Below are 27,272 nucleotides of genomic sequence, written 5' to 3' on the forward strand. Positions count from 1 at the left end.
AGGCATAGGGGCTGATAATGGGGCTATGAAAGGCATAGCGGCTTATGAGAGGCATGGGGGCTAATATAGGGGTGATGAGAGGCATAGGAGATGATATGGGGGCTGATGAAAGGCATGGGGCTCTTAACATTGGTGGTCTGACCTGAGGTGTAATTAAAAATATTTTTCTCTTATTGTGCTCCTCTAAAACCTAGGTGCATCTTATGGGTTGATTGCAGAGGAAAAGACATAGAGAAGTGCAGCAAATAATAGGATGTTCAGCTAAAATCTCAAGTGCCTTGAAGTGGCATCCAAAACCTGAAAGACACAGAAAGAAGCAGGGAACTATTGTTTGAATGAATCGAAGATAGGGCTCAGCCAATGATCAGCTCTAGAAAGATCTGAAGTTACCAGAGAGTGCAGCTACAATCAGAAGACTATTAAGTGAGGCCAAGTTTCCAAAGAGAAATGGTGCAACATTTTGTGCACTGATGAAAGCAAAATTATTATTTTTTGGGTCTAGTGGATGTGGACAGTATGTCAGATGACCCCCAAGTACTGAATTCCAGCCACAAGTGCAAAAATTCTGATATGGGGATGTTTCTCATACCAGAGTGTTGGGCCTATTTATCGTATACGAGGGCTCATGGATCAGTTTGAATATATCAAAATACTTGACATCATGTTGCCCTATGCCAAAGAAGCTTCGAGCTCTGACAGCCGCCAATATTCAGTGACTCAGCGATGGGCACGCCCCAGGGACTCTACTAAGACAATATTCATGGGGTCAGCTACATTCTATAAGTTGTTTTTTCACACAAATACACTGATTATGAACTAAAAGAGAACCAGCTTAGCAAACATGGCAGTGTGAGCTGTGTGCACATGTGATAAGATAGGGGTGTTCTGGTGACTGGTTCCCTTTAAGGTCTTCAGGAAGAGGAAGAGCTATACTGGCAGGGATCATGTAAGTATGATAACCACCATGGGTCGGCCACATTGGAAGGTCTGTGTTAGTATTGGGTAACCCCTTTAATATGATGCTGAGGTAGTGGATAACTGCCAATACTGTGTGGGTAGACAGTCTGATTAGTACATGTGCTAGATGCATTTTGGGGTCTGACCCCCTCTTCAGTAGCTTGCATGATCTTTAGATATCTGAAAATCTAAGTAGTTAATCAGGGGAAAAACTAGACATGACTGGGCCCCACAGATTTTTGAATGGGCAAGAGACCCCGCCCCCCCCCCCGGCAACTCCCTCCTCCTGTAGCTAGTCAAGATCACTCTCTGAGCCCAGGTCCAGCAGCCACTCTGTAGTTTTCCTACACTATATGCTGTCACTGTATATAATGTAATTGTATAATACTGTTGAGGGGGCCGTGACAAAATCCTTTAGCCCTCCACCTGGATGTGCCCCATAGCAGCTGCTTCCCCTGTTTTCACTATAGCTACGCCCCTGCAATCAGTAACTATTCTCCCCAACTCTCCAACACATCAGGGATAGGGGAATGGGACATCTCTTGTGGACATAAAGGATTGTTTTTTTTTCTGACAGCTGCCGTCAGGACATCCCCATATACATGAGATAATCTGCTAATCACATCAAAAAAGGGGGAAAAAGATGCTTGTCAGGAAAAGATCATAAAACATTGTGTCCCATGAACATCATTGTTTTAGCGTCAACCAAAAAAAATATCGAAAAATCAAACCTACTGCCACAATAAAAATACTTAATTTTTGAAACTAAAGCAGTGTGTTCTTAAAAGGGAGTATGAAAACAACCCGAGTCCATATATCCCTTTAGAGGAGGTCCCCTTCTCAGGACTCCTCCCCCCTATGAGTCAGAACAAAAAGCAGCTACTGATCTATGCATTATCATGCCATTCATTGTAAATGTATAGTTAGACAAGTTTTCCCATGGAAAAATCGTTTTTTATTTTTTTATCAGGGGCTAGAAAACATGGGCCGTTTTTGGCACACCTTTTAAAATCTGTCTTCTTTAGTCAAAATACCATAAATAGGTGTGCCTAAAGTGTGTTTAATCAAAAAGGTTAAATTACACCATAAATATGTAAAACAGCTCCAAACTTAATATTGGGATAGTCTGTGCATGTCCTAATACTCAGTATCTGTTGCCACATGGTTACCACCATTGCCATTTGTCCCTCTATCTCCTCTTAGTATTCCCTTCTTGGAAAGTATGGCAATCACCCCAAAAAGGGATGGCCTTATGCTGGAACCTTACCATTTTTAATGCTAGATTTGCCCTATGTTCTCTATACATTTCCTTCTGAATTACACAGGAAAGATCAAGATGGGTCTCAGCTTAGAATATATGGACTAAAATATGTCTAGTGTTATACAGTCAAGTCAAATTATTATGACGACCAGCTAATATCTACAGTAACCTCCATGTGCAGAACAGACAGAAGCTAGACAGGCTGGGAGTGACTAGGTAGGTTGTCACAGGTATCTGGAGCCATGCTGACTACAGTGCATCTTACAGCTGCTGGAGGGTGCGTGGGGGAGGATCCATAGAATGAACACGACTATCAAGGTGGTTCCAAAGGTGCTCAATTGGGTTCAAGTCTGGGGAATTAGGGGGCCAGGGTAGAACTTAAAAGTCTTGCTAATGCTCTTCCAACTAATGTGGGAGATTTCTAGGCATGTGACGTGTCACATTGTCTTGCTGGAATATCCCATCCACCCTAGGGCAGACAATCAGCATGCATGGGTGTACATGTTCGGCAAGTATGGCTTCATACTCAAATTGGTTGAGAGGGCCTTCCACATGGATGAATGGGCCCAGAGAATGCCACAAAAGCATTCCCCAGACTCCAACTCTGCCACTACCAGCTTGTGTTCTTCTAGCAATGGTTGCAGGGCATTTGTACTCTGATGTTTCTCACCTGACGCACCAATGTCCATCGGTTTGATGAAGCATAAAATGTGACAGCCCTTTGCCAATCAGCAGAGGTCCAATTCTGATACTGCTGAAAAGCTTGAAGCCCTTTCTGCTGATGCCACTTGGTTAACAGAGGTTTCTGAGCCCCCATATGCAGTAGGGTTCACTGAACTGTTTTAGACACGTCTGGTTGCCCCTTGGTTCATTTTGGCAGTAACCTGCTCCACTGTACCGTGTTGGTCCATTCTCATGCACCTTAGTAGCCCACGTTAATCTCTTCCATCATGTTGCTCCACAGTTTCCACGTCGCTTATTCACAATGCCATTTGTCCACACTTGATACACTTTCACCACAGCAGCATGCAAACAGTTCACAAACTGCGCAGTTTCAGAAATACTGTCAGACTGTCTGCAAAAATGAATTAGCCATTGGGGCAAGAGTGACAGTATTTCTGAAACTGCGCAGTTTCAGAAATACTGTCACTCTTGCCCCAATGGCTAATTCATTTTTGCAGACAGTCTATCTCACACCTTATATACCACCAAGCCAGCTCACAAAATGTGACCTCCTTCATGAGCTACACACAGCTGATGTCAAAAGTAGGAAGCGGTTATAACAACATGACATTACCAGAGGCAGGTGCCACTATAGAGCAGGGATGGCCAACCTGCGGCTCTCCAGCTGTTGCAAAACTACAACTCTCAGCATGCCCAGACTGCCTACAGCATGGCGGGAATTGTAATTTCCCAACAGCTGGAGAGCCGCGGGTTGGCCATCCCTGCTATAGAGTGACACACTGCATGATACAGATTGAGCAAGGTAAGGAAAAAACTAAAGAAGACCTGGCATTAGTGTCATAGAAGCCATAAAATAAGAATTGGAAAGATCTGCCTCAGGCTAGATGCACACGACCATATGTGTTTTGCGGTCCACAAAAAAAAACAGATGACGTCCGTATGGCATCCGTTTTTTTTGGGGATCAATTGTAACAATGCCTATCCTAGTCCGCAAAACGGACAAGAATAGGACATTTTTTTTTTTTTTGGGGCTACAGAACAGAGCAACGGATGTGGACAGCACACAGAGTGCTGTCTGGATCTTTTGCGGCCCCATTGAAGTGAATGGGTCCACATCCGAGCCGAAAAAAATGCAGCTTGGATGCGGAACCAAACCACGTTCATGTGTATGTAGCCTTAAACTGTATGAGATTCTCCAGAACTTTTTAGCTTTTATTGTATAGTGATTTTTCTGTCTTGGACACGGTGTATATGCGATTCTGCTTCTCTTTTTATTTTCCATAGGCAAAAAAAATTATTACACCAAACCTGAACCTTGATTGGTACTGAGTATGCCCTGTACAGATGGGGGGTCTCTGATTTTGCTGGTATGAGCTATTTTTCATACCTTGGTTTCCTGTGGATTCTTGCCTGCAACATAAAACCATACATCTCTGGGTCTTGTGATGAACACTACCTCCCCCAGCTATTTTCAATAGGATAATAATTGTAAACTAAATCTGTATGTATATTTTACCTTGTCACAGCCGTGAGGTAATTGTATAATTAGCTGTAACTATACAGCTCAGACACCATGCACAGTTTGACAGGTTCCCTCTAAGCCTTAGTTTACACACAACATAAAAATATATGCCAGAGGTTGATTTTGACATAGGTATTAAACATTTTGCAGAATGTCGCACAATCATTTGGCCAAGAGCTGTTCCTCCTTACTGCCCCATGTGTGTGCATGAGTTTTCAGTTGGGAGAGGAGAACAAGTTAGGGCCAGAACCCCCCCCCCCCCCCCTCTGGCAGTGCCTTTTCTCTCATGGGAACAATTACCTGGCATGTTGAATCTTTTCCCCCTGACATCTGCAGGCCCTATACATATCAGAATTAGATGGTTCAGCCCAAAACTGTGGGTTTAGGCAAATTTAACCTAATGTGTATGGGCATCTTGAGAATGGTCATCTGTTGAGGTCATTCAGTAGAGCAACAATGATCAGTACTCATGGATCTTCCAGCATCCTTCATTACTTCGGTCTTCCAAGTGTTGAAGGGGTTCTCAGGGAATTCAGTATTAATGACCTATACTCAGGCTAGGTCATCAATGTCAGATTGGTGGGGGTACGACTCCAGACACACCAGTTGATAAGCTATTTGAAGAGGCTGTAGCGCTCTAGTGGTTGCTGCAGCCTTCTCATGTAAAACCACGGACAGTGTTGTACATTGTATAGTAGATGTGCTTGGTATTGCAGCCCAGCCCATTCACTTGAGCGGCAAGTAAGCCAAAACCAATGGCCCAGGCATGCTCAACCTGCAGCCCTCCAGCTGTTGCAAAACTACAACTCCCAGCATGCCCGGACACCCTACAGCAGGGCATTGTGGGAGTTGTAGTTTTACAACAGCTGGAGGGCCGCAGGTTGAGCATGCCTGGCCTAGGAAAGGTCCGCAGCGCTCACAGGACAGCCACAGCCTCTTCAAACAGCGGATTGTCAGGAGTGCTAGTAGTCACACCCCCACCGATCATATATTAATGACCTATCCTGAGGATAGCCCATCAACATTAAACTCCTGGAAAACCCCTCTAAGTGTAAGAATTCACAAACTCAACTGAAAGTCACAAAATGAAAGTCAAGAACAGCAGCTGACAGTCTTTTTCCATATTTTATTTGGGTAATTTAAAAGGTAACAATAGTGTTAAAACTACTACAATATCTTTCCACAGCCATAGCTCACAGACCCACAAATAACCTTCTATATATAGATTTTTTTTTTGCCTTTTTCTCCATTTTAACCTTTTTTTTAACCTTACCTATTGTAATAAAATGCCCATTATAACAGTTTCACACTAATAGCAACTATATGTGGAGGGAAGGATCTAGTATAATGGAAAGGAGAGGGGCATGTACTCTGTCATTATTGTAATTTGTAATCAAGTTAATAAGTAGAGAAATTACTGGGGCGCAGCTACGCCAGGCAGCCACGTGGCCCATTTTATATAGGTCCTTCGTAGCTGAAGAAGCCCACAAGACATTGCTCTACAATGCATTCCGAGGATCTTGAGCTGTGAAGGTGATCACCAATGCATTGACATCAAGCTGGTGATGTAGTCAAAGCAATTTCTTCTGTAACATATAAAAACACTAAACTTAGAAACTAGATCCCAAAAAATTTCTGAAAAAAGAATCAACTTTGATATACAAAAACAGTCATTGTATGTTTTATACAAAAGTTTCAAACATAAGTTCATTTTCTCAGTGCGTTTTTCAACCAGCTTAGTTACTGGGTCCAGCGCAAAGTGTTTATATTTATATATATATAATTTTTTTATCTTTTTTTTTTTTTTTCCCCCGGAACAGTAATATAAAAAGGAAAAAAAAAAAAAAGAATCTTCTTATAGAAAGAATCTTTGCTGGTCTTAAGAATGAATGTAACATGGAACCCTTTAATTCTCAGAGGCACACATGAAGGGCTCCTTAGACAAAAGAATGAACAGGGAAAAAAAAAAAAGTTATCAGTTTATTTATACAGAGAATGCATTTTTCCAGTCTCCTCAAATAAACTTGATTCACTTAAACATCACTAGAAAAAAAAATCTGTTAGAAACTGTACAAAAAAAAAAACCAAACACATTATAATCCTGCAGGATTGTTTGATAGAACGAAAAGGCTTTAAGGAGCAGCATTTAAAGTATGGCCAGAGGTTTCTTTGGTTTGGTCTAACATACAAGAGATGAAATCTATCTCAGACAGATTTACTATTTGTTAATTTTTTAAGAAACCTGCACAATTGAAGACGAGCACTAAGTAGAGTGTTATACAAGTGAGAGGTGCATCTGTCTATGTAGTCGTGCTGCTCAGGGTCAGATTCTTCCTAATAACTACGGAGGAGTTGCAGACACTGGCATTTGTCTGTGCTTTTCATGTATGCACTGTATAAAGCGGAGGACTATTATCATGGCATAACACAGCAGCCTTTCTTTAGCAGCTTGGTTTTGTACTGAAGGACAATTAATAACCAACTCAAGATGGTGCAAAATCGGTATGAAGTCTTCTGCAATCAAACATATTTAAATCTCATAGGCAAGCAGCACAAGTTATAACTGTGAAGATGGCAGCCGCAGGACCAGCCAAAAACTAAAAAGGTGACAAAACATGACAGATGAGTTTGAGAACATATTTGTCACAGTAGACATGTGGTTTTCCATATGTATGACAAGAACAGGGATTAAAATGCATACATTCTCTGCAAGATTAGATTAAAACATGAAAACTATATTATTCCAGCTACATGGTTCAATGTGCTTCTAAAATATCTAATGGTTGTGGAGTCTTTTTGATTTAAATAAAAAGTAAACTAAAATATAGTGAAATAACGAAGCAACGTACATAAAATCAAAATTAAAAGAAAGGTTTAGTGGTGAATGTAATTGCATAGCTGGATTCACTGGCATGAAATACATTAGAAGAGGATCAGATGTGACTGTAGATAACCCAAATGTATTCTTCCTTCAAGTCATATTGCAGTGAATATGTTAAAGGGAGTCTGTCACCAGCGACCTCAATATCAAATTGTCTGCATAGACGCATAGCTGTGTTTCACCTGAATAAAAAGCTGTTTTACTTTTGTGGATCTGAGGCTCCGTTCCCAAGTTGTGATACTTTTTTTTTTTTTCATATCCTCACTGCTTTGATTGACAGGGCCAGACAGTGGCAAAGCAGCAATGGAGGTGCTGGTCACAGAAATGGGTGGCGCTTGGGTGCAACAAGAGCAAATGTGACGGCCTCATCGCACCAAAGACCTAATTGGCATATTAAAAAGTATCATAACTCGGGAATGGAGGCTCGCATCAACAAAAGAAAACTGTTTTAAATGAGGTGAACCACAGCTATGTGTCTATGCAAACAGTTTGATAGGGAGGTCGCTGGCAACAGAATCCCTTTACAGTAACCAGTACATATTAGTCTAAAGTTGATCAAAACGGACGATTTCAACCAAAATAAATGTTTGTCAGGTGAAATTGAACAAAAAAAAAGTGATGGCAGACCATTTTTGTGTAAAATATTTTCATACGATAGTCGGATGGAAGATCTTTCTTTGAAATAATGTTCCCAGAAAGATCTTTCGTCCATCGCCTGACTTCATTGAACATGTATGATCAACTGTACCGGCCAATAAGATCCAAAATGTGTATGACCATGTCTGTGAACAGATTGTTGACCATCTGACTGTTCAACCATCCTTTATTTAAGGTGTATGGCCAACTTTAGACAGGGATAAATCTCAGGTGACTACCAACAACTAGTGAGGATTTTGGCAAACTGCAAAAAAGATCTCACCCTGCTTGTGCAATGTGAAGTATGGGATGTGAAATATCGGACTAACAGCATTAGAACTGAACTTTGAGTCTAGGTAGACCTGGGCTTCAAGTATCAATTTCTTGATGCAGATTACACCATCCCAGTTGCATAACAATCTTTAGACATTTTTTTTAAGATAATTAACAGCTACTAAGAGACAGATGCATTTTTGCATTAAGCTGTATACAAAAGGACACACAAACAATCCTTTTTTTGTGGTTTTTCAATCTCCCCTAAGCCATGCTGGGAAGTATTGCTGACCTTGTACTATCAAAACCTGCAGGATTAGCATTTCATCAATATCTCATTATTACACAAGTAAGAAACATCTGTAGAACATCTGCATATATCGAGTATTAGTAAAAAATCTGATATGATCTTGGAGTTGGCATGACCAGTCACGGGACCTTGTGCAAGGATGATTAGCACCTTTAAATACATAGAGTTTAAAAATAGAAAGTAAATTCTAAAGCTCATTCATGAAAAAAAAAAAAAAAATTGCAACCTGCGCCAACAAAAATCAAAAAGTTTTGCTGTGCCAGTATTGGTAAAAGAACAGATTTTTTGCAGCAAAAACCATGATTTCACTTGTGCTCACTTTGTTTAATGGGTATAAAACAAAGATCTAAGGTGAGGGGATGTCAGCAGAAACCTCTCTGTAGGAGACACTACTTTGTGACTCCCCCTCAATGTTGCATCATACAAAGGGTAAAAAAAATTATATAAAAATAAAAAGATTTTTTACTGTGTACACCTGAGTATGGGGGGAGGTTACGGAGGGATGGAAAAAACAAAACAAAAAAAAAATCCTGGTTTCTCCTGTTGCCAAGAGAACCTACAATGTAATGGTCTGACAAACTTTGGAAGCTGCTCAGACACCAAAATCTACTCTGCAGTATGTGCTGGCAGCATATGAATTATTTAAGGCATCCAAAAGGGGAAAGGATACATGCTAACTCTTGTCAGCAGCAGTGAGGATTGCCAATTTTCAAGCAAATGATGTGGATGAAGGAACCGCTGAAGAGTCAACCACCAGTGCCGCAAGAGTGGCTTATGGTGCTGTCTCAGTATAAGCCTCTCTGACGACAATGAGGTTAAAACCCTGGCTACTATATCTCACAAGCTAATCTAGACGTCTCTGTGAGTATCAACTCCACTACAATGTTCTTTATACAAGTTAATGGTTCCAGCATGCAAATTCTGCATTCAAAAGCAGCCAGCTGAGCTTATGTCCACTGTTCCAACATTAGGCGTCACCAGCAACCGTGCTCACTGCGATGACAATGTCTAGCAACTCTGTGCTTGAGAGATCTGTAAAGCTATGATAAGGCTAATGGCACTTGAGCAGGAGAAAAGTAAAGTTAGATTTCTATAAAAAGCACATTCCATGCCAATGAGTAGACACCCTGCTCACAGTCCTTCCAAATTTAAAGCTCCCAGTAATTTCCTTAAGCAGGAAGTCTGGCTCCAGCTCAATGGTAGTCATATTACAACTTGGATACCAAACATGTAGCCTTTTTATCTAGACACAGCCCGCTGCTACCATAGTTGGGCCAGTCTGAACCCAGGTTGCCATTCTTAAAAGTAGCCATCGATACAACTTAGCAGTGACAGAAGCATTCAGTAGCATGGAGCCCCCTTGGCATTCACAAAGATTGTAAGGTAGAGATGCATATTTTGGATGTGATAGATGATGGAACTCTTACACCAGATAGGTAGAACACTGTGCATTAAAGCAAGAGCAAAACACATCAATCATGTAAATGTATGTTATCTAACACTGCAAGGCAATTCTGAGGTAGGGTTGAAAACATCTGACCGATACAAATACAGCGTTCCATCATATGCTTCTATATCTTGTGCTGCCATTATAGTTCTAGGTTACAGCCAAACACAAAAATGGAAACATTCAACATTAACTTAATAAGCAACTGATGTGCGAGTGAATCTATGACCTGAAATTCTGAACAGTAGAAATCTGATTTTGAAAATCAATGGAAATGCCAAGAAAACATCCTATTATAGGAACGCCAAGACATGTGAAGCAACAAAAGCAGACTCGGAAAAGGGTAAGGCCTCATGCACACGACCATATTTTTCATTCGTGTCCCATCTGCATTTTTTTGTGGATAGAAGACAGACCTATTCATTTCTATGGGTTCGTGCTCATATCCGTATCTTTTGCGGATCCGCATGGCCGCTCCACAAATTATAGAACTTGTCCTAATCTGGTCCGCATGGCAGATTAGATTAGCCAGAAAAATGCAAAGTGCACATGGAAGTGATCCGGATTTTGTGGGTCCGTGGTTTGCAGACATGGTCGTGTGCACGAGTTTAAACTGATAAAAAGAAAAATACAAGGATCTAATGATATTTACCAGACACTAACTAGCTAAGCACGCACATAGAACTCCTATCCTTATGCCAATCACAGACCCTTCATTACTTAACACGTCCTTCCATCCACATTCATTGAGAAACCCTGATCAGTAGGGATATAGGTTAGCAAACACAAACTGTAAAATAAGGTAAGAAGTAAATGTAAAAGAAAAAAAATATGTATATGCTGCAAAAAAACTCAGTAGCTCAAAACAATTCTAATAAAAAATAGGGAAAAAAACATTGTGGGTACTTAATATGTCTTCCCACCCGTTGCCCTGGTTAGCTTTGCCATAAAAAGCAAAGTCTAAACAGGACAACGGAAACAATCATCATAAAATGGTACAGTAATAGAGATAGCTAGACCAAGAGGGAGCCAGGTCCCCTGGGAAGAGTTCTGCTGAGAGGTCTAGTGACTGGTCATGCGGCTCAGTGTCAGGAATAATGGTTGTATGGTGGGAGCGGGTGCCCGATGCCATTTTGAAAGTGGTGGTGCTGACGGTGGGAAAGGTACTCGGCATAGCTCATTGTCATCTTCTCGCTACGGTATCTGCACAGGAGAGACAAAAATGAACAGGTTAGGCGTGTACGAAGTGGCACAATGTAATTGCAATGATGCAACATGGAACTAAATATTTTATACACCACATATAAAATACGACGTTACACACTCTGATATGGAAGCAAATCTCTAGGGTCTTACTGATCCTTATACGGCTATGAAAACCTAGGTTATGTCCATTACACACTAACAGAACCGTGGACATAGGTGTGATGTGCAAGCAGTCTACATTTATTAGGATATCCCCGGTTGTAGGGGAGTTGTATGATATTTAAAGAACATTGCCAAGGAGACCTTAATAGACCCAGATTTATATAACAGTGCGAGATTCAACGTTGGTTTGCAATTGCTTCATTACCCCTGAGGACGCCACGTTCAGTGGTGAAACATGTTGGGGGAGCGATGTGTTTAATGCTTGGCCCTTTGTTAAAATAGCACTGTGATAGGGTGCGCTGCAGGCACCGTAATCCATGTGTTTGTGACAGAGTCACCATAGCCAGGGACAGTTAGCGATTGGGAACAGACACGAGGCACACTATATAATAGCAGTAGAAATAAAGATATATATACTTCTAAGGGCCAAAACCAATCACTATCCGTATATACTCCCTTAATATAATGTGGCATATCAGATACAGAACAGTTACTATATTTGTTGCTTGAGTGTCGGTAAAGTTAATACAATAAATTACTGACACTGTCACAGTATAGGAGAATACTAGGGATATGAATATAATATCCCAGTTATATTTCCCTGAGCTTCATGAGTGATAATAAGCGAACCTTAGGCTCTATTCAGACGTCCGTATAATGGGTCAGCATCTGTTCCGCAATTATCTGGAACGGGTGCGGACCCATTCTCTATGGGGCCGGAAGAGATGCGGAGAGCACACTATGTGCTCTGCGCATCCGCATTTCCGGATCGCGGCCCCGATCTTCCGGTCCACAGGTCCGCAAGAAAATAGAGCATGTCCTATTCTTGTCTGCAATTGCGGACAAGAATAGGCATTTCTATGGGGGTGCCGGCCGGGTGTATTGCGGATCCGCAATGCACTACGGACGTCTGAATGGAGCCTTATGGTTATATATTAATAGAAGGCTTGCATAGTAAAATATAAATCTTCGCAGATGACCCTAAACTGTGTAAAGTAATTAACACTGAAGAGGACAGTATACTACTACAGAGCGATCTGGATAGATTGGAGGCTTGGGCAGATAAGTGGCAGATGAGGTTTAACACTGACAAATGTAAAGTTATGCACATGGGAAGGAATAATGCAAGTCACCCGTACATACTAAATGGTAAAACACTTGGTAACACTGACATGGAAAAGGATCTAGGAATTTTAATAAACAGCAAACTAAGCTGCAAAAACCAGTGTCAGGCAGCTGCTGCCAAGGCCAATAAGATAATGGGTTGCATCAAAAGGGGCATAGATGCCCATGATGAGAACATAGTCCTACCACTTTACAAATCACTAGTCAGACCACACATGGAGTACTGTGTACAGTTCTGGGCTCCAGTGAACAAGACAGACATAGCAGAGCTGGAGAGGGTCCAGAGGAGGGCAACTAAAGTAATAACTGGAATGGGGCAACTACAGTACCCTGAAAGATCATCAAAATTAGGGTTATTCACGTTAGAAAAAAGACGACTGAGAGGAGATCTAATTACTATGTATAAATATATCAGGGGTCAGTACAGAGATCTCTCCCATCATCTATTTATCCCCAGGACTGTGACTGTGATGAGGGGACATCCTCTGCGTTTGGAGGAAAGAAGGTTTGTACACAGACATAGAAAAGGATTCTTTACGGTAAGAGCAGTGAGACTATGGAACTCTCTGCCTGAGGAGGTGGTGATGGTGAGTACAATAAAGGAATTCAAGAGGGGCCTGGATGTATTTCTGGAGTGTAATAATATTACAGGCTATAGCTACTAGAGAGGGGTCGTTGATCCAGGGAGTTATTCTGATTGCCTGATTGGAGTCGGGAAGGAATTTTTTATTCACCTAAAGTGAGGAAAATTGGCTTCTACCTCACAGCGTTTTGCCTTCCTCTGGATCAACTTGCAGGATGACAGGCCGAACTGGATGGACAAATGTCTTTTTTCGGCCTTATGTACTATGTTACTATGTAATGAAAGATATTCAGTATTACTCTGCACAAGCTTAGAGCCCGTATCATTCTTTTAATCATTGTCTATATTTAATAATAAAGAATAAAAGTTACGTTTTAGCAATGGCCAAAAACAGGTATTGAAAGCCTTTGGCTTTTGAATCTTGCAATGATATTTAAAGGGCAGCTGTCAGCAGATTTGTACCTATGAAACGGTCTGACCTGTTACATGTGCTCCTGGCAGCTGAAGACATCTGTGTTGGTCCCATGTTCATATGTGCCCGCATTGCTAAGAAAAATGATGCTTTAATATACGCAAATGAGCCTCTAGGAGCAACGGGGCGTCCCCATTACAGGCTCTGCAACTGCCGTGTTCTCTGCACTTTGACAGGGCGAGGCAGTGTAAACGTCATAACAACTGGCCCTGATCTCTGCTAAAGTTTCACGTTGTGCACTTCAGTATCCGGCGCAGACACAGTACAGGAAAGAGGCTCTTTCCTGTACTACGCAGCATGAGATTTTAGAAGTTAGAGGCAGGCGGAATCACGTTTACACTGCCTGGCCCTGTCAAAGTGCAGAGGACAGGGCAGTTACAGAGACAGCAGAACCTCTAGGTGTAACAGCAAAATCCCCATTGCTCCTAGAGGCTCATTTACATATATGCAAACATTTTTCTGAGCAATGCGGGCACATACAAACATGGGACCAACACAGATGTCTTCAGCTGCCAAGCGCACATGTAACAAGTCAGCCAGTTTCATAGGTACAAATCTGCTGACAGATACCATTTAATGTTTCATGGACAATCCTAGTTTTCAGCATAATAAGGGACAGAAATGTGGCCTCCATATGAATACAAAGATCACTTTCCAGAGAGTGTATACAAGAGAGGAGACGGTAAATGGAACGTAAAGAAAACCCAATGCACATCGTAAGCAGATCTACCAGCAAAATCCCACGGTGCAACGAAACTTAACCAACAGCTTGGCAACTAATGAAGTCTGTGAATGTAGGTCAGGGCAGGACAAGGGCAGCCCAAGTGAAAGGAAAGCGGTGGATGCAGGCTTACACAGTACGTGTCAAAAGTATACCGGCCCCAGCTGACTGTGCTAATCCCTCCACATGAACTGAGCTTCATCTCCATACCAGGCTAACTTTCACTGAGAGCCAATTATTTGTCATGTAAGAGCACAGTTCTACTGGGTGTACATATGGGTGCACTGCCACTACTGTAGGGGCGATATGCTGTACCGAGACCCTGGTCTGTGTACGGCAGCACTGTGGATGGACAATCTGGTGTGGGACTGCTGTCATACAGAGTAGCTCAGTGGGATAAATGTCATCATGGAATAATGCTCTATAAGCCTATTGGCGATCTGCATACTGACTAAGTATGGAAGGCTTGATGAATGAGCAGAGGATGCGTGTAGGCACATAGGCATGTAATCACTGCAGCTCCAGGCACAGCCACCTACATGGACAAGCTGCTGCGCGGCAGTCCCTGTGCTGACCAGTGAGGGTCTTGGATGCTGGACCCTCACCAATTAAAGAAGGACATTCTTTCCTAATAAAGTTCCTTCCTCAGGAGCTGATTATCAGGAAAGAACAAGAACTGTTTGATAAATGAGGCCCAATGTGCCTGCTTTCACTTAAAGGGGTTCTCCAGGAATAAATAAAAAAAAAAAGAAAAAGAAAAAAAAAAAAAACTTAAAAGGGGTTATGCAGTCTTTTTAAACTGATGATCTATCCTCTGGATAGATCATCAGCATCTGATCGGCGGGGGTCCGACCCCCGGGACCTTTGCCGATCAGCTGTTTGAGAAGGCAGCGGCGCTGGCAGTAGTTCCGCGGCCTTCTCGCTGTTTACCGCAAGCCCAGTGACGTCATAACTAGTATCACTGGCCTGGGCAGGGCTAATCACTGTTCACTTGAATGGAGCTTAGCCCGGCCCAGGCGATTGATACTAGTTGTGATGTCACTGGGCCTGCGGTAAACAGCGAGAAGGCCGCAGCACTAGTGCCAGCGCCGCTGTCTTCTCAAACAGCTGAACGGCAGGAGTCCCGGGTGTGAGACCCCCGCCGATCAAATGCTGATGATCTATCCAGAGGATAGATCATCAGTTTAAAAAAACTGAAGAACCCCTTTAAATATTATTTTATAATAAATATATTCACAAGTACTTTTCATTACTTAGAATGTCTTGTTTTGTCTAGGGAGCAATCATTAGGAGAAATAAAATGGCCGCCATCCTATTAGTACACACAAAACTTGTCCTAATCACACCACAATGAGCCATAGTGCTGCCTCATCCTCCTCTCTGCTCGTCAGGAATCATGATCCTGAATACAGGTGAATCTCTGTGGGAATGGAGATGAGGAGAAGACATGAGAGGAGGGTGAGAGGTGGCTAATGAGCAGCAGTACTTGTATGCAGTCTCCATTACCACAGCCTGTCCAGTCCGTCCTCTCTCTACCTCATGAACTAAATTCCCCAGAGATTCAGCTAAAGTTCTTACCATCTGTATTCCGAATCATAATCCCTGACAAGTAGAGAGGAAAATGAGCCAGTTCTTTACCTAGTGTTCTTTACCTTGTCCTCATGTGTGATCAGGACAGGTTTTGTGTGAACTAATGGGACAGCGGCCATTTTGTTTCCCCTGATGATTGCTCCCCAGACCAAACGAGCCATTATAAATAATGAAAGGTATTTGAGAATATATTTATAATAAAGTAATATTTAAGTATTTTTATTTTCTAATTCCCAGTGAACCCTGTTAACTGGCACTCTGTCCCACTGTAAATCAGTAGCGCCTGCACCACTCACAGATACTGTTCACAATTCACACCTCTAGGCAGCTTTCCATACTCTACACAAATTAACAATTTCATTCTCATATGGTGTTGGTCACTTGCTTCTTTTGAATCCTTAAAGCGTTCATTTTGTTTAATAGAGAATTTCTAAATCACTTTGTTTTAAAACAATATGTCTTTATCCACCTGAAAAAAGCTGTACAGTCATGGCCACTAGGGGTCTCACTTCCACCTAATTTGCAGTCCACTGCCTGTTGTCAGGCAAAATCCGTCCCTGGTAACAGAGATTCACAAGACAGCTGAAAGGAAGTGTAAGGCCCCTTTCACACGAGTGAGTATTCCGCGCGGATGCGATGCGGGAGGTGAACGCATTGCACCCGCACTGAATACCGACCCATTCATTTCTATGGGGCTGTGCACACGAGCGGTGATTTTCACGCATCACTTATGCAATGCGTGAAAATCGCAGCATGCTCTATATTCTGCGTTTTTCACGCAACGCAGGCCCCATAGAAGTGAATGGGGTTGCGTGAAAATCGCAAGCATCCGCAAGCAAGTGCGGATGCGGTGCGATTTTCACGCACGGTTGCTAGGAGACGATCGGGATGGAGACCCGATCATTATTATTTTCCCTTATAACATGGTTATAAGGGAAAATAATAGCATTCTGAATACAGAATGCAAAGTAAAATAGCACTGGAGGGGTTAAAGAAAAATAAAAAATCATTTAACTCCCCTTAATCCACTTGCTCGCGTAGCCGGCATCTCCGTCTGTCTCTTTTACTGTATAGGACCTGTGGTGAGCATTAACTATAGTTCAAGGACCTGGGATGACGTCACTCTGGTCATCACATGATCTTTTACCATGGTGATTCATCATGGTAAAAGATCATGTGACGTACCATGTGATGACCAGAGTGACGTCATCCCAGGTCCTTGAACTATAGTTAATGCTCACCACAGGTCCTATACAGTAAAAGAGACAGACGGAGATGCCGGCTACGCGAGCAAGTGGATTAAGGTGAGTTAAATGATTTTTTATTTTTTTTTAACCCCTCTAGCGCTGTTTTACTATGCATTCTGTATTCAGAATGCTATTATTTTCCCTTATAACCATGTTATAAGGGAAAATAATACTATTTACAGAACACCGATCCCAAGCCCGAACTTCTGTGAAGAAGTTCGGGTTTGGGTACCAAACACGCGCGATTTTTCTCACGCGAGTGCAAAACGCATTACAATGTTTTGCACTCGCGCGGAAAAATCCCGCAACGCACCCGCACATTTTCCCGCAACGCCCGTGTGAAAGAGGCCTAAGTGTGTATGTGTGTGTGTGCGCGCTCTCACATACATGAAGGTGTGTGCCCTGTGCTGCGGACAGCAATGCACAGACACCGTCCGTTTGCATGCTGTTTGAAAATGTAGACCCACTGACTTAAATGGTTCATAGATCGTCAAGAGACAGTCTGCACCGCAAAAAAATAGGACATGTTCTATTTTTTTTTGCTGTGCGGAGGCACAGACTGAAATCCCATGGAAGAGCTTTGTAGTGCTTCCAATCCGTGCCTCCGCTCCGCATCTTGAGGATTGTGGACCCATTCAAGTAAATGGTTCTACAGTGCCGGTATCTGTATATTACGGACCCGCTGTTTGCAGTCCGCAATACGGGCACAAAGGCTCATGTGCATGAGCCCTAAATGTGATTTATCTCTCCTTATCTGTGCTGTGCACTCTGGGGCTGAAAACAAACAGTGGGAAGTGAGTGAAAAAGACATCACAGCAGTAAGTGCTGGCAGACTTCACAGAAGCGATACGTCCCCCGATTCTGAGTGAAATGCATCTAGCTGTGCAACTAAAACAAGGAATAACGTGGCTGAAAAAACATTAACAGTTACTTCACAGGTATGATTCGACAAAGTAGTACAGCTATTATGCAAACTTTTTTGAAAAATCAAATACGCTTTAAAGGTATATTTGGTTACAGCAAATAAAGCTTATTCACTGTAAATTGACCCACTTTCAATACGCTTTCTGTATAAATTCACATTCTCCAAGATCCTAACTTGCTGTCATTTAATAGGGACTTTTTTCAGTTTGAGTGGGTCTGAGATGATTACACAGGTGCATGGAAGTAATCAATAAAAGTTACTACTAAATAACCACAAGCAGAGATTTTGAAAGTTGTAAGGGACAAAACTTCATTATACAGTGGATAGGTATATTTGCAGAAATGGTAATATGCCTGTAAAGGGGTTTTCCCCTGGCCACTGGGGTCCAACTGCTGAAACCCCACAGTATAGTGCTCAGTACTGTCCCCAGTAGTCCCATAGAAGTGAATAGGGTGGTGGGCACGCATGCACACCACCATTCCATTCTCATGCGGTTCTCCAGGATCTCTATTCTTCCAATCATAGGGGGTCCCAGCAGTTGGGCCCCCAGTGATCAGACACACCACCTACTCTGTGGACAGGGAATAAGTATTGTTAGTGGGGAAAACCCCTTTAAGACAACAGCACTCAGCCATTGCTTCCTTGCGTCAGTCCTGAGTCATTCAATACAGTGTTTGTTCATTTAATGACTAGTTGGCACACATCTCTTTCTGAACATTTGCAATATGTCAGCGTGTCACATATTAGATGCTCATCTGCACCTCAGTGCTGGACATACCTGGTCAGTTTAATAGTTTTCCTGAAGTCATTACTGATTGCAGCTTTGTATCCACCTTTCCTCAATAAGGAATCAATGGTTTGTATGTGGTCCCAACCTACAGAAGTAAACAGTATTAGCAAGCTACCCATGGCCATCAAACATGACCTGCATTCATCATCTCTATAGCTTGTATTCTGTTATTAAGGGCTCATGCACACGACCATTGTTGTTTTGCGGGCTGTTTTTCACTGATCCGTTTTTCGTATCTGAGGTTTTTTCTCTCTGATTTAAGTCCTCTTTCGTTCCGTTATTGCACAACATATATCTGTATGGTTTCCGTATTTAATCAGTTTTTTGCGGATCGTCTACAGAAACAGTAACTTATTAATCACCAAACACATGAGCAATATGAGCTGGGCATAGCATTTATACAGTATGGATCTGCAAAATACAGATGACATACGGATGTGTTCCGTGTGCGTTCCGTATTTTTTGCGGACTAATGGGGCCACCGTGATTTGCGGACAATAATAGGACATGCACTACTTTTTTGCGGAACGGCCATGCAGACAAACGGAATGCACCTGGAGTAACTTGTGTATTAAGTGAATGGTTCCGCATACGGTCTGCAAAAAAACCAGAACGGAAGAGGAATGAAAATATCTTTGTGTGCATGAGCCCTGGGACAGTTGTCAGCAACTTTACATAGAGAGAAACACTGGGCCTGTATGAAGCCTGTCCCTTTTGCCTATAGCCACCAGCTCAAACTGCGCTGACACACAGACTGAAGTTATAAGCTTGAGTGAGTAGTTGCTATAGACACAAGAACTGGTTATTCACTATAGGCAACCAGTGCACTTACCACTCTGTTCAGCTTAGGCTGAGTGCAGATATATCCGTTGTGTCCGTCTGGGAGTGGGACACCGCCGACATGTGTAATTCACTTCAGTGCACAGGCCCGATGACTACAGATTGATAATGCCGGACAGAAAAACATAGCATGCAGCGTTTATCTGTCCTGCACTATTTGGTCTTATGAGCAACATATTGTTTATACCACTTTGTTCTCATTCATCTTTTGCTTAGCAGAGACAAATTAGCCACATTTTATACACAATTCCCATTGTGAACAATTTGTTCACAAATGCAGACACATTCAACTGTAATGGGAAGCTATGCATCAATATTACAGCTACTAGAAGGTTATACTGTCATAAAAGGTTTCTAAAAAAACAATTTTTCCCATTTTATTCTGTTTTCTAAAGATGTCGCCATGAATAATATTACATTGTATATTCCTAAAGCTTATATAGAATAAAACATCAAAAGCGGAAAGGGCACACTATAGCTCTGGTCGGCCCTGGCACAGTATAACAAATCTCCAGTGCCAGTATATGATTGTGTAACAAACTAAAATTTTCCCTCTCTTTAGTTTTTCAAACCTAATGACAATGTAGTTTAAAAGAGAAAAATATAGGGGAAAACCAGGTGTAACCACAACGGGGCAGATTTATGAAAACTGCCTAAATTAAAGTCTTTGTGGCTCTTTACCCATTTATGAAACAAACAAAATAATTAGCCCTTTGAGAAACAGGGCCGTCTCCTCCTCCCTGTACCGACCATTAGCATACCGGCCGGGAAAAGTGATCGGGAGGGGCAACGGGCAAACGGAGCGGCACCCAAACTAGTAAGCGATATTACATCCCTGCACTATGCCCTACATAACCTGCTACATAATATTTTGTTAGGGGGATCTGTTACTTCTTTATGTTGGCCTTAAAGGGTTTCTGTCAACACAAAATTCGTTTTGTAGCTGGCTGACATTAGCGATGTGCTAATGTCTGCAGTACATAACTGTAATTTTTATCTGCCTACATGCCGCCGTTTGCTCAGAAAACGAACTTTTCAAATATGCAAATGAGCCTCTAGGTGCTATTGGGGTGTTGCTGCAGCAACTAGAGGCTCTGTCTCCTCACCGCTTGGCACGCCCATTTTACTTTGATGGACATCTCTGCTCTGCGCTTTGAAAGCAAAATCCCGCGCCGTCCCGTTTAGTGTTCGGCGCAGGCGCAGTGAGTGAAGGACGCTCGCCTGCTGCCGGCTTCCTCACTGCGCCTGCGCCGAACACTAAAGCAGTGCTCCAGACTAAAAAAAAATACCTAGTAGCCATTGGCTCCTGAACTGAAAAATTTTGTCGCCAAATTGAATTTTTAGTCGTCAAATCGAAACCGAATCAAAATTTTGGTATCGTGACATCGCTACGCCGATCAGATCGGCGTAGGGTTGTTTAGATACCAAAATTTTGATTCGCTTTCGTCATCATAAAAAAAGTATTGTGATACTGAATACCATGCAAAAAAAAAAAAAAAAAAAAAAAAAAAAAAACACCCAAAAAAGCTGCGTGCATTTCGCATTTTATGAAACGTTTGGCCCATAATAGAACAGTCCTATCCTATTTTTTGCGGTGACAAAAAAATGGCGAATCGCATGGTTTTTATTTATTTATTTCTGTTACGGCGCTCACCGCATAGGAGATATTTTTTAATAATTTAATAGTTTGGACTTTTCGGACGCAGCGCTATGTAATAGGTTTATTTATTTATTGTTTATATATTTTATATGTAAAATTGTGAAAGGGGGAATTTAAACTTAATATTTTAGGATACTTTCACACTAGCGTTTTTCATTTCCGGCATAGAGTTCCGTCACAGGGGCTCTATACCGGAAAAGAACTGATCAGGCATATCCCCATGCATTCTGAATGGAGAGTAATCCGTTCAGGATGCATCAGGATGTCTTCAGTTCAGTCCAGTCATTTTGACTGATCAGGCAAAAGATAAAACCGTAGCATGCTACGGTTTTATCTTACGGCGAAAAAAACTGAAGACTTGCCTGAATTTTTCCCCATAGGAATGTATTAGTGCCAGATCCGGCATTCAAAATACCGGAATGCCGGTTCCGTCCTTCCGCGCAGACTGGTTAAAATGTGTAAAAAGATACAAGACGGATCCGCCTGTCCGCATGACAAGCGGAAAGATAGATTCGTTCTTGCAATGCATTTGCGAGATGGATCTGCATCCGGATGTGTCTCACAAATGCTTTCAGTCACATCCAGATCGGCGGATACGGCAGGCATTTCCGACAACTGAACTGCTTGCCGGATCACACTGCCGCAAGTGTTAAAGTAGCCTTAGGCCTCCTGCACACGACCGTGTGGCTTTTTCAGTGTTTTGCGGTCCGTTTTTCACGGATCCGTTGTTCCGTTTTTCCGTTCCATTTTTCCGTATGGCATATACAGTATGCAGTAATTACATAGATAAAATTGGGCCGGGCATAACATTTTCAATAGATGGTTCCGCAAAAAACGGAACGGAAACGGAAGACATACGGATGCATTTCCGTATGTGTTCTATTTTTTTGCGGACCCATTGACTTGAATGGAGCGGACATACGTGATTTGCGGGCAATAATAGGACATGTTCTATCTTTAAACGGAACGGAAAAACGGAAATACGGAAACGGAATGCATACGGAGTACATTCCGTTTTTTTTGCGGAACCATTGAAATGAATGGTTCCGTATAAGGAACGCAAAAAACGGCCAGTAAATGGGGAAAAAAAACGGTTGTGTGCAGGAGGCCTTAGGCTGAGTTCACACGGGCGTTGCGGGAAAATGTGCGGGTGCGTTACGGGAACACCCACGATTTTTCCGCGCGAGTGCAAAACATTGTAATGCGTTTTGCACTCGCGTGAGAAAAATCGTGCATGTTTGGTACCCAAACATGGGATCGGTGTTCTGTAGATTGTATTATTTTCCCTTATAACATGGTTATAAGGGAAAATAATAGCGTTCTGAATACAGAATGCATAGTAAAATAGGGCTGGAGGGGTTAAAAAAATAAATAAATAATAATTTAACTTACCTTAGTCCAGTTGATCGCGCAGTCCGGCTTCTTGTCTGTCTTCTTTGTTGAACAGGACCTATGGTGAGCATTCATTACAGGAACAGGACCTGTGGTGACGTCACTCCCGTCATCACATGATCCATCACCATGGTAAAAGATTGTGTGATGGATCATGTGATGACCGGAGTGACGTCACCACAGGTCCTTTACCTGTAATGAATGCTCACCACAGGTCCTGTTCCGCAAAGGAGACAGAAGGAGATGCCGGCATCGCGATCAAGTGGACTAAGGTGAGTTAATTTTTTATTTTATTTTTTTTAACCCCTCCAGCGCTATTTTACTATGCATTCTGTATTCAGAATGCTATTATTTTTCCTTATAACCATGTTATAAGGGAAAATAATAATGATTGGGTCTCCATCCCGATAGTCTCCTAGCAACCTTGCATGAAAATCGCACTGCATCCGCACTTGCTTGCGGATGCTTGCGATTTTCACACAACCCCATTCACTTCTATGGGGCCTGCGTTGCGTGAAAAAAGCAGAATATAGAGCATGCTGCGATTTTCACGCAACGCATAAGTAATGCGTGAAAATCACCGCTCATGTGAACAGCCCCATAGAAATGAATGGGTCGAGATTCAGTGCGTACGTGCAATACGTTCACCTACCGCATCGCACCCGCGCGGAAATCTCGCCCGTGTGAACGCAGCCTTAGTGTTTTTTATTTTTTTACTTACTTTTAGCCCCCTTAGGGGCTAAAACCATTTTCCTATTCACCCTTAAGCCCCTTTCACATGGGCGAGACTTCTGCGCGGGTGCAATGCGCGAGGTGAACGCATTGCACCCGCACTGAATCCGGACCCATTCACTTCTATGGGGCTGTGTACATGAGCGGCGATTTTCACGCATCACTTGTGCGTTGCGTGAAAATCACAGTATGCTCTATGTTGTGCGTTTTTCACGCAACACAAGCCGCACAGAAGTTAATGGGGCTGCGTGAAAATCGCAAGCATCCGCAAGCAAGTGCGGATGCGGTGCGATTATCACGCATGGTTGCTAGGATGAAAGTCTATTCACGGTGTTATTTTCCCTTATAACATGGTTATAAGGGAAAATAATAGCATTCTTTAATACAGAACGCTTAGTACAATGTCAATTGAGGGTTAAAAAATATTTAAAAAATTAACTGTCCTCCTCCACTTGATCGCGTAGCTGCCGGTCTCCTGTTCTTTCTTCAGGACCGGTCAAAGGACCTGTGGTGACGTCACTGAGCTCATCACATGGTCCATTACCATGTGATGAGCACAGTGATGTCACCACAGTGCTCATCACATGGTAATGGACCATGTGATGAGCTTAGTGACGTCACCACAGGTCCTTTGACAGGTCCTGAAGAAAGAACAGGAGACCGGCAGCTACGCGATCAATTGGAGGAGGAGAGTTAATTTTTTATTTATTTTTTAACCCTCATTGGCACTGCGCTACCAATATTTATTATACTGGGGTGTTGGGGGCGGGAAGGGCGCACTGCGCCACCAATGTTTATTATACTGGGGTGTTGGGGGGGGGCGTGCCACCAATGAAGATAACTGACCTGAGGGGTTAACTGCCGCTCATCGCAGCTCCCTGTCATAGAGGTCGGGTGCCGGCTATTTGATTCTGGCACCCGCCTCCTGTATTTGTATTAACAGGTCAGTTATCTTCATTGGTGGCGCAGTAGCCACAGCCCCTACCCTCCTCCTCCCGTATCTCTTCTTATTGGCGGCGGCAGCACAGGGGGAGGGAGAGACTTCTCCACTGCGCTGCGGAGAAAAACATCAGCGGCGGGGCAGAGAACTATCATCTCCTGTGCCCCGCCGCTGTATTCAACTACAGAGCTGCGGCGGCGGGTCCAGTCACAAATGGCGACAACACTAAAAAATCTTCTCGCCATTTGTAAATTCTACGTCGCATTGGCGACCATTTTGGTCACCATCTGGAGCCCTGTAAACGGGACGGCGCAGGATTTTACTGGCGAGTTTTTCCCAGATAATACACTAACAGTACATACATAACAGGACTCCGGAATGTTAATGTACACTTCAGGTAGTTTAACCTCTTCTACCCCAGGTCAGTTTTCACCTTCCTGCCCAGACCATATTTTGCAAATCTGAAAAATGTCACTTTTTTTTTTAAAATCAGATGTTTCTTTATTAACGGTTTTCAGTCATATTTTGTCACTTTATGTGGTAATAACTTTAAACGCTTTTACTTATACAGACCATTCTGGGATTGTATTCTCGTCACATATTGTACTTCATGACAGTTATAAAAATAGGTAAAAAATTTAATTTTTATTTATTAAAAAAAAATACGAAAATTTACCAAAAATTTTGACAAATTAGCAAATTTCTACATTTCTATTTCTCAACTTTTATAACAGATAGTAACTCCAAATATAGTAATTACTTTACATTTCCCATATGTCTACTTCATGTTTTGATCATTTTAAAAATAACATTTTCCTTTTTTGGGACGTTAGAAGGCTAAGAAGTTTAGAAGCAAATCTTAAAAAAAGAACTTAAAAAGAATCTTCAAATCGTAAAAAGAACTTTTCCAAAATCCAATTTTTTCAGGACCAGTGCAGCTATGAAGTCACTTTCTGGGGCTTACAGTGGATATAAAAAGTCTACACACCCCTGTTAAAATGTCAGGTTTCTGTGCTGTAAAAAAACAACAACAAAAAAAACCACAAAGATAAATCATTTCAGAACTTTTTCCACCTTTAATGTGACCTATAAACTGTACAACTCAATTGAAAAACAAACTGAAATCTTTTAGGTGGAGGGAACAAAAAAAAACTTAAATAATGTGGTTGCATAAGTGTGCACATCCTCTTATAACTGGGGATGTAGAAGTGTTCAGAATTAAGCAATCACATTCAAAATTATGTTAAATAGGAGTCAGCATACACCTGCCATCATTTAAAGTGCCTCTGATTAACCCCAAATAAAGTTCAGCTGCTCTAGTTGGTCTTTCCTGAAATTTTCTTAGTCGCTTCCCACAGCAAAAGCCATGGTCCACAGAGAGCTTCCAAAGCATCAGAGCGATCTCATTGTTAAAAGGTATCAGTCAGGAGAAGGGTACAAAAGAATTTCCAAGGCATTAGATATACCATGGAACACAGTGAAGAAAATATGGCACAACAGTGACATTACCAAGAACTAGACGACCTTCCAAAATTGATGAAAATACAAGAAGAAAACTGGTCTGGGAGGCTACCAAGAGGCCTACAGCAACATTAAAGATGCTGCAGGAATATCTCACAAGTACTGGCTGTGTGGTACATGTGACAACAATCTCCCGTATTCTTCATATGTCTGGGCTATGGGGTAGAGTGGCAAGACGAAAACCTTTTCTTACGAAGAAAAACGTCCAAGCCAGGCTACATTTTGCAAAACACATCTGAAGTCTCCCAAAAGCATGTGGGAAAAGGTGTTATGGTCTGATGAAACCAAGGTTGAACTTTTTGGCCATAATTCCAAGAGACATGTTTGGCGCAAAAACAACACTGCACATCACCAAAAGAACACCATACCCACAGTGAAGCATGGTGGTGGCAGCATCATGCCAAGGGGCTGTTTTTCTTCAGCTGGAACTGGGGCCTTAGTTAAGCTAGAGGGAATCATGAACAGTTCCAAATACCAGTCAATATTGGCACAAAACCTTCAGGCTTCTGCTAGAAAGCTGAACATGAAGAGGAACTTCATCTTTCAGCATGACAACGACCCAAAGCATACATCCAAATCAACAAAGGAATGGCTTTACCAGAAGAAGATTGAAGTTTTGGAATGGCCCAGCCAGAGCCCAGACCTGAATCCGATTCAAAATCTGTGGGGGGATCTGAAGAGGGCTGTGCACAGGAGATGCCCTCGCAATCTGACAGATTTGGAGTGTTTTTGCAAAGAAGAGTGGGCAAATCTTGCCAAGTCAAAATGTGCCATGCTGATAGACCCATACCCAAAAAGACTGAGTGCTGTAATAAAATCAAAAGGTGCTCCAACAAAGTACTGTATTTTTCGCCCCATAAGACGCACTTTTTCCTCCCCAAAAATGGGAGGAAAATGCCCCTGCGTCTTATGGGGCGAATGCTGGCAGTTTTACATCGCTGGATGCGATGTACGGAGCGGGGGCCAGGGGAGGGACTGGGAGGAGGAGCTGGGGGCCGGCAATAGCGGTGGGGCGGTGCGGTCACTGTACTATAGCCCCGCCCCACCGCTCCGGTATTCTAATATAAAATGTATTATTGAATTAAAAGTCATTAAACATGCCCCCCCCTCACTCCTAATAGTACCGTATATGCGAATTTCTTCAGTATAATGCCGGCAGGCAGGACGGGCGGGCGGCAGCGTAACTCCCTGATGTCACGTGCCTGCGCCGCCTCCTTGATGAATGAAGCAGGCGGCGCAGACAAGTGACGTCACTGAGGGACGCGCCGGCCGCCCGGCCCGCCTGCCGGCATTATACAGAAGAAATTCGGATATACGGTACTATTAGGACTGAGGGGGGCATATTTAATAACTTTTAATGCGGGGGGGAGGGCGGCACACCGAATCTGTGGATGG

General features: G+C 42.5%; 1 protein-coding gene across 2 annotated transcripts in view; it reads right to left on the minus strand.

Moving 5' to 3' along the window:
- Positions 1 to 5,536: 5,536 nt before the first annotated feature.
- AMMECR1 (AMMECR nuclear protein 1) overlaps positions 5,537 to 27,272 on the minus strand; it is a 248,496-nt gene continuing 226,760 nt past the window's right edge. For both annotated transcript variants that reach the window (XM_040442446.1, XM_040442445.1), the window contains exons 6-7: positions 18,781 to 18,877; positions 5,537 to 11,174 (exon numbers count right to left, since the gene is read on the minus strand). In XM_040442446.1, coding sequence (XP_040298380.1) covers positions 11,060 to 11,174; positions 18,781 to 18,877 — 212 coding nt within the window. In that variant the 3' untranslated portion in view covers positions 5,537 to 11,059. The remainder of the gene's footprint in view (positions 11,175 to 18,780; positions 18,878 to 27,272) is intronic.

The sequence above is a fragment of the Bufo bufo genome, chromosome 8 (genome assembly GCF_905171765.1).
Source record: "Bufo bufo chromosome 8, aBufBuf1.1, whole genome shotgun sequence".
Lineage (NCBI taxonomy): Eukaryota > Metazoa > Chordata > Amphibia > Anura > Bufonidae > Bufo > Bufo bufo.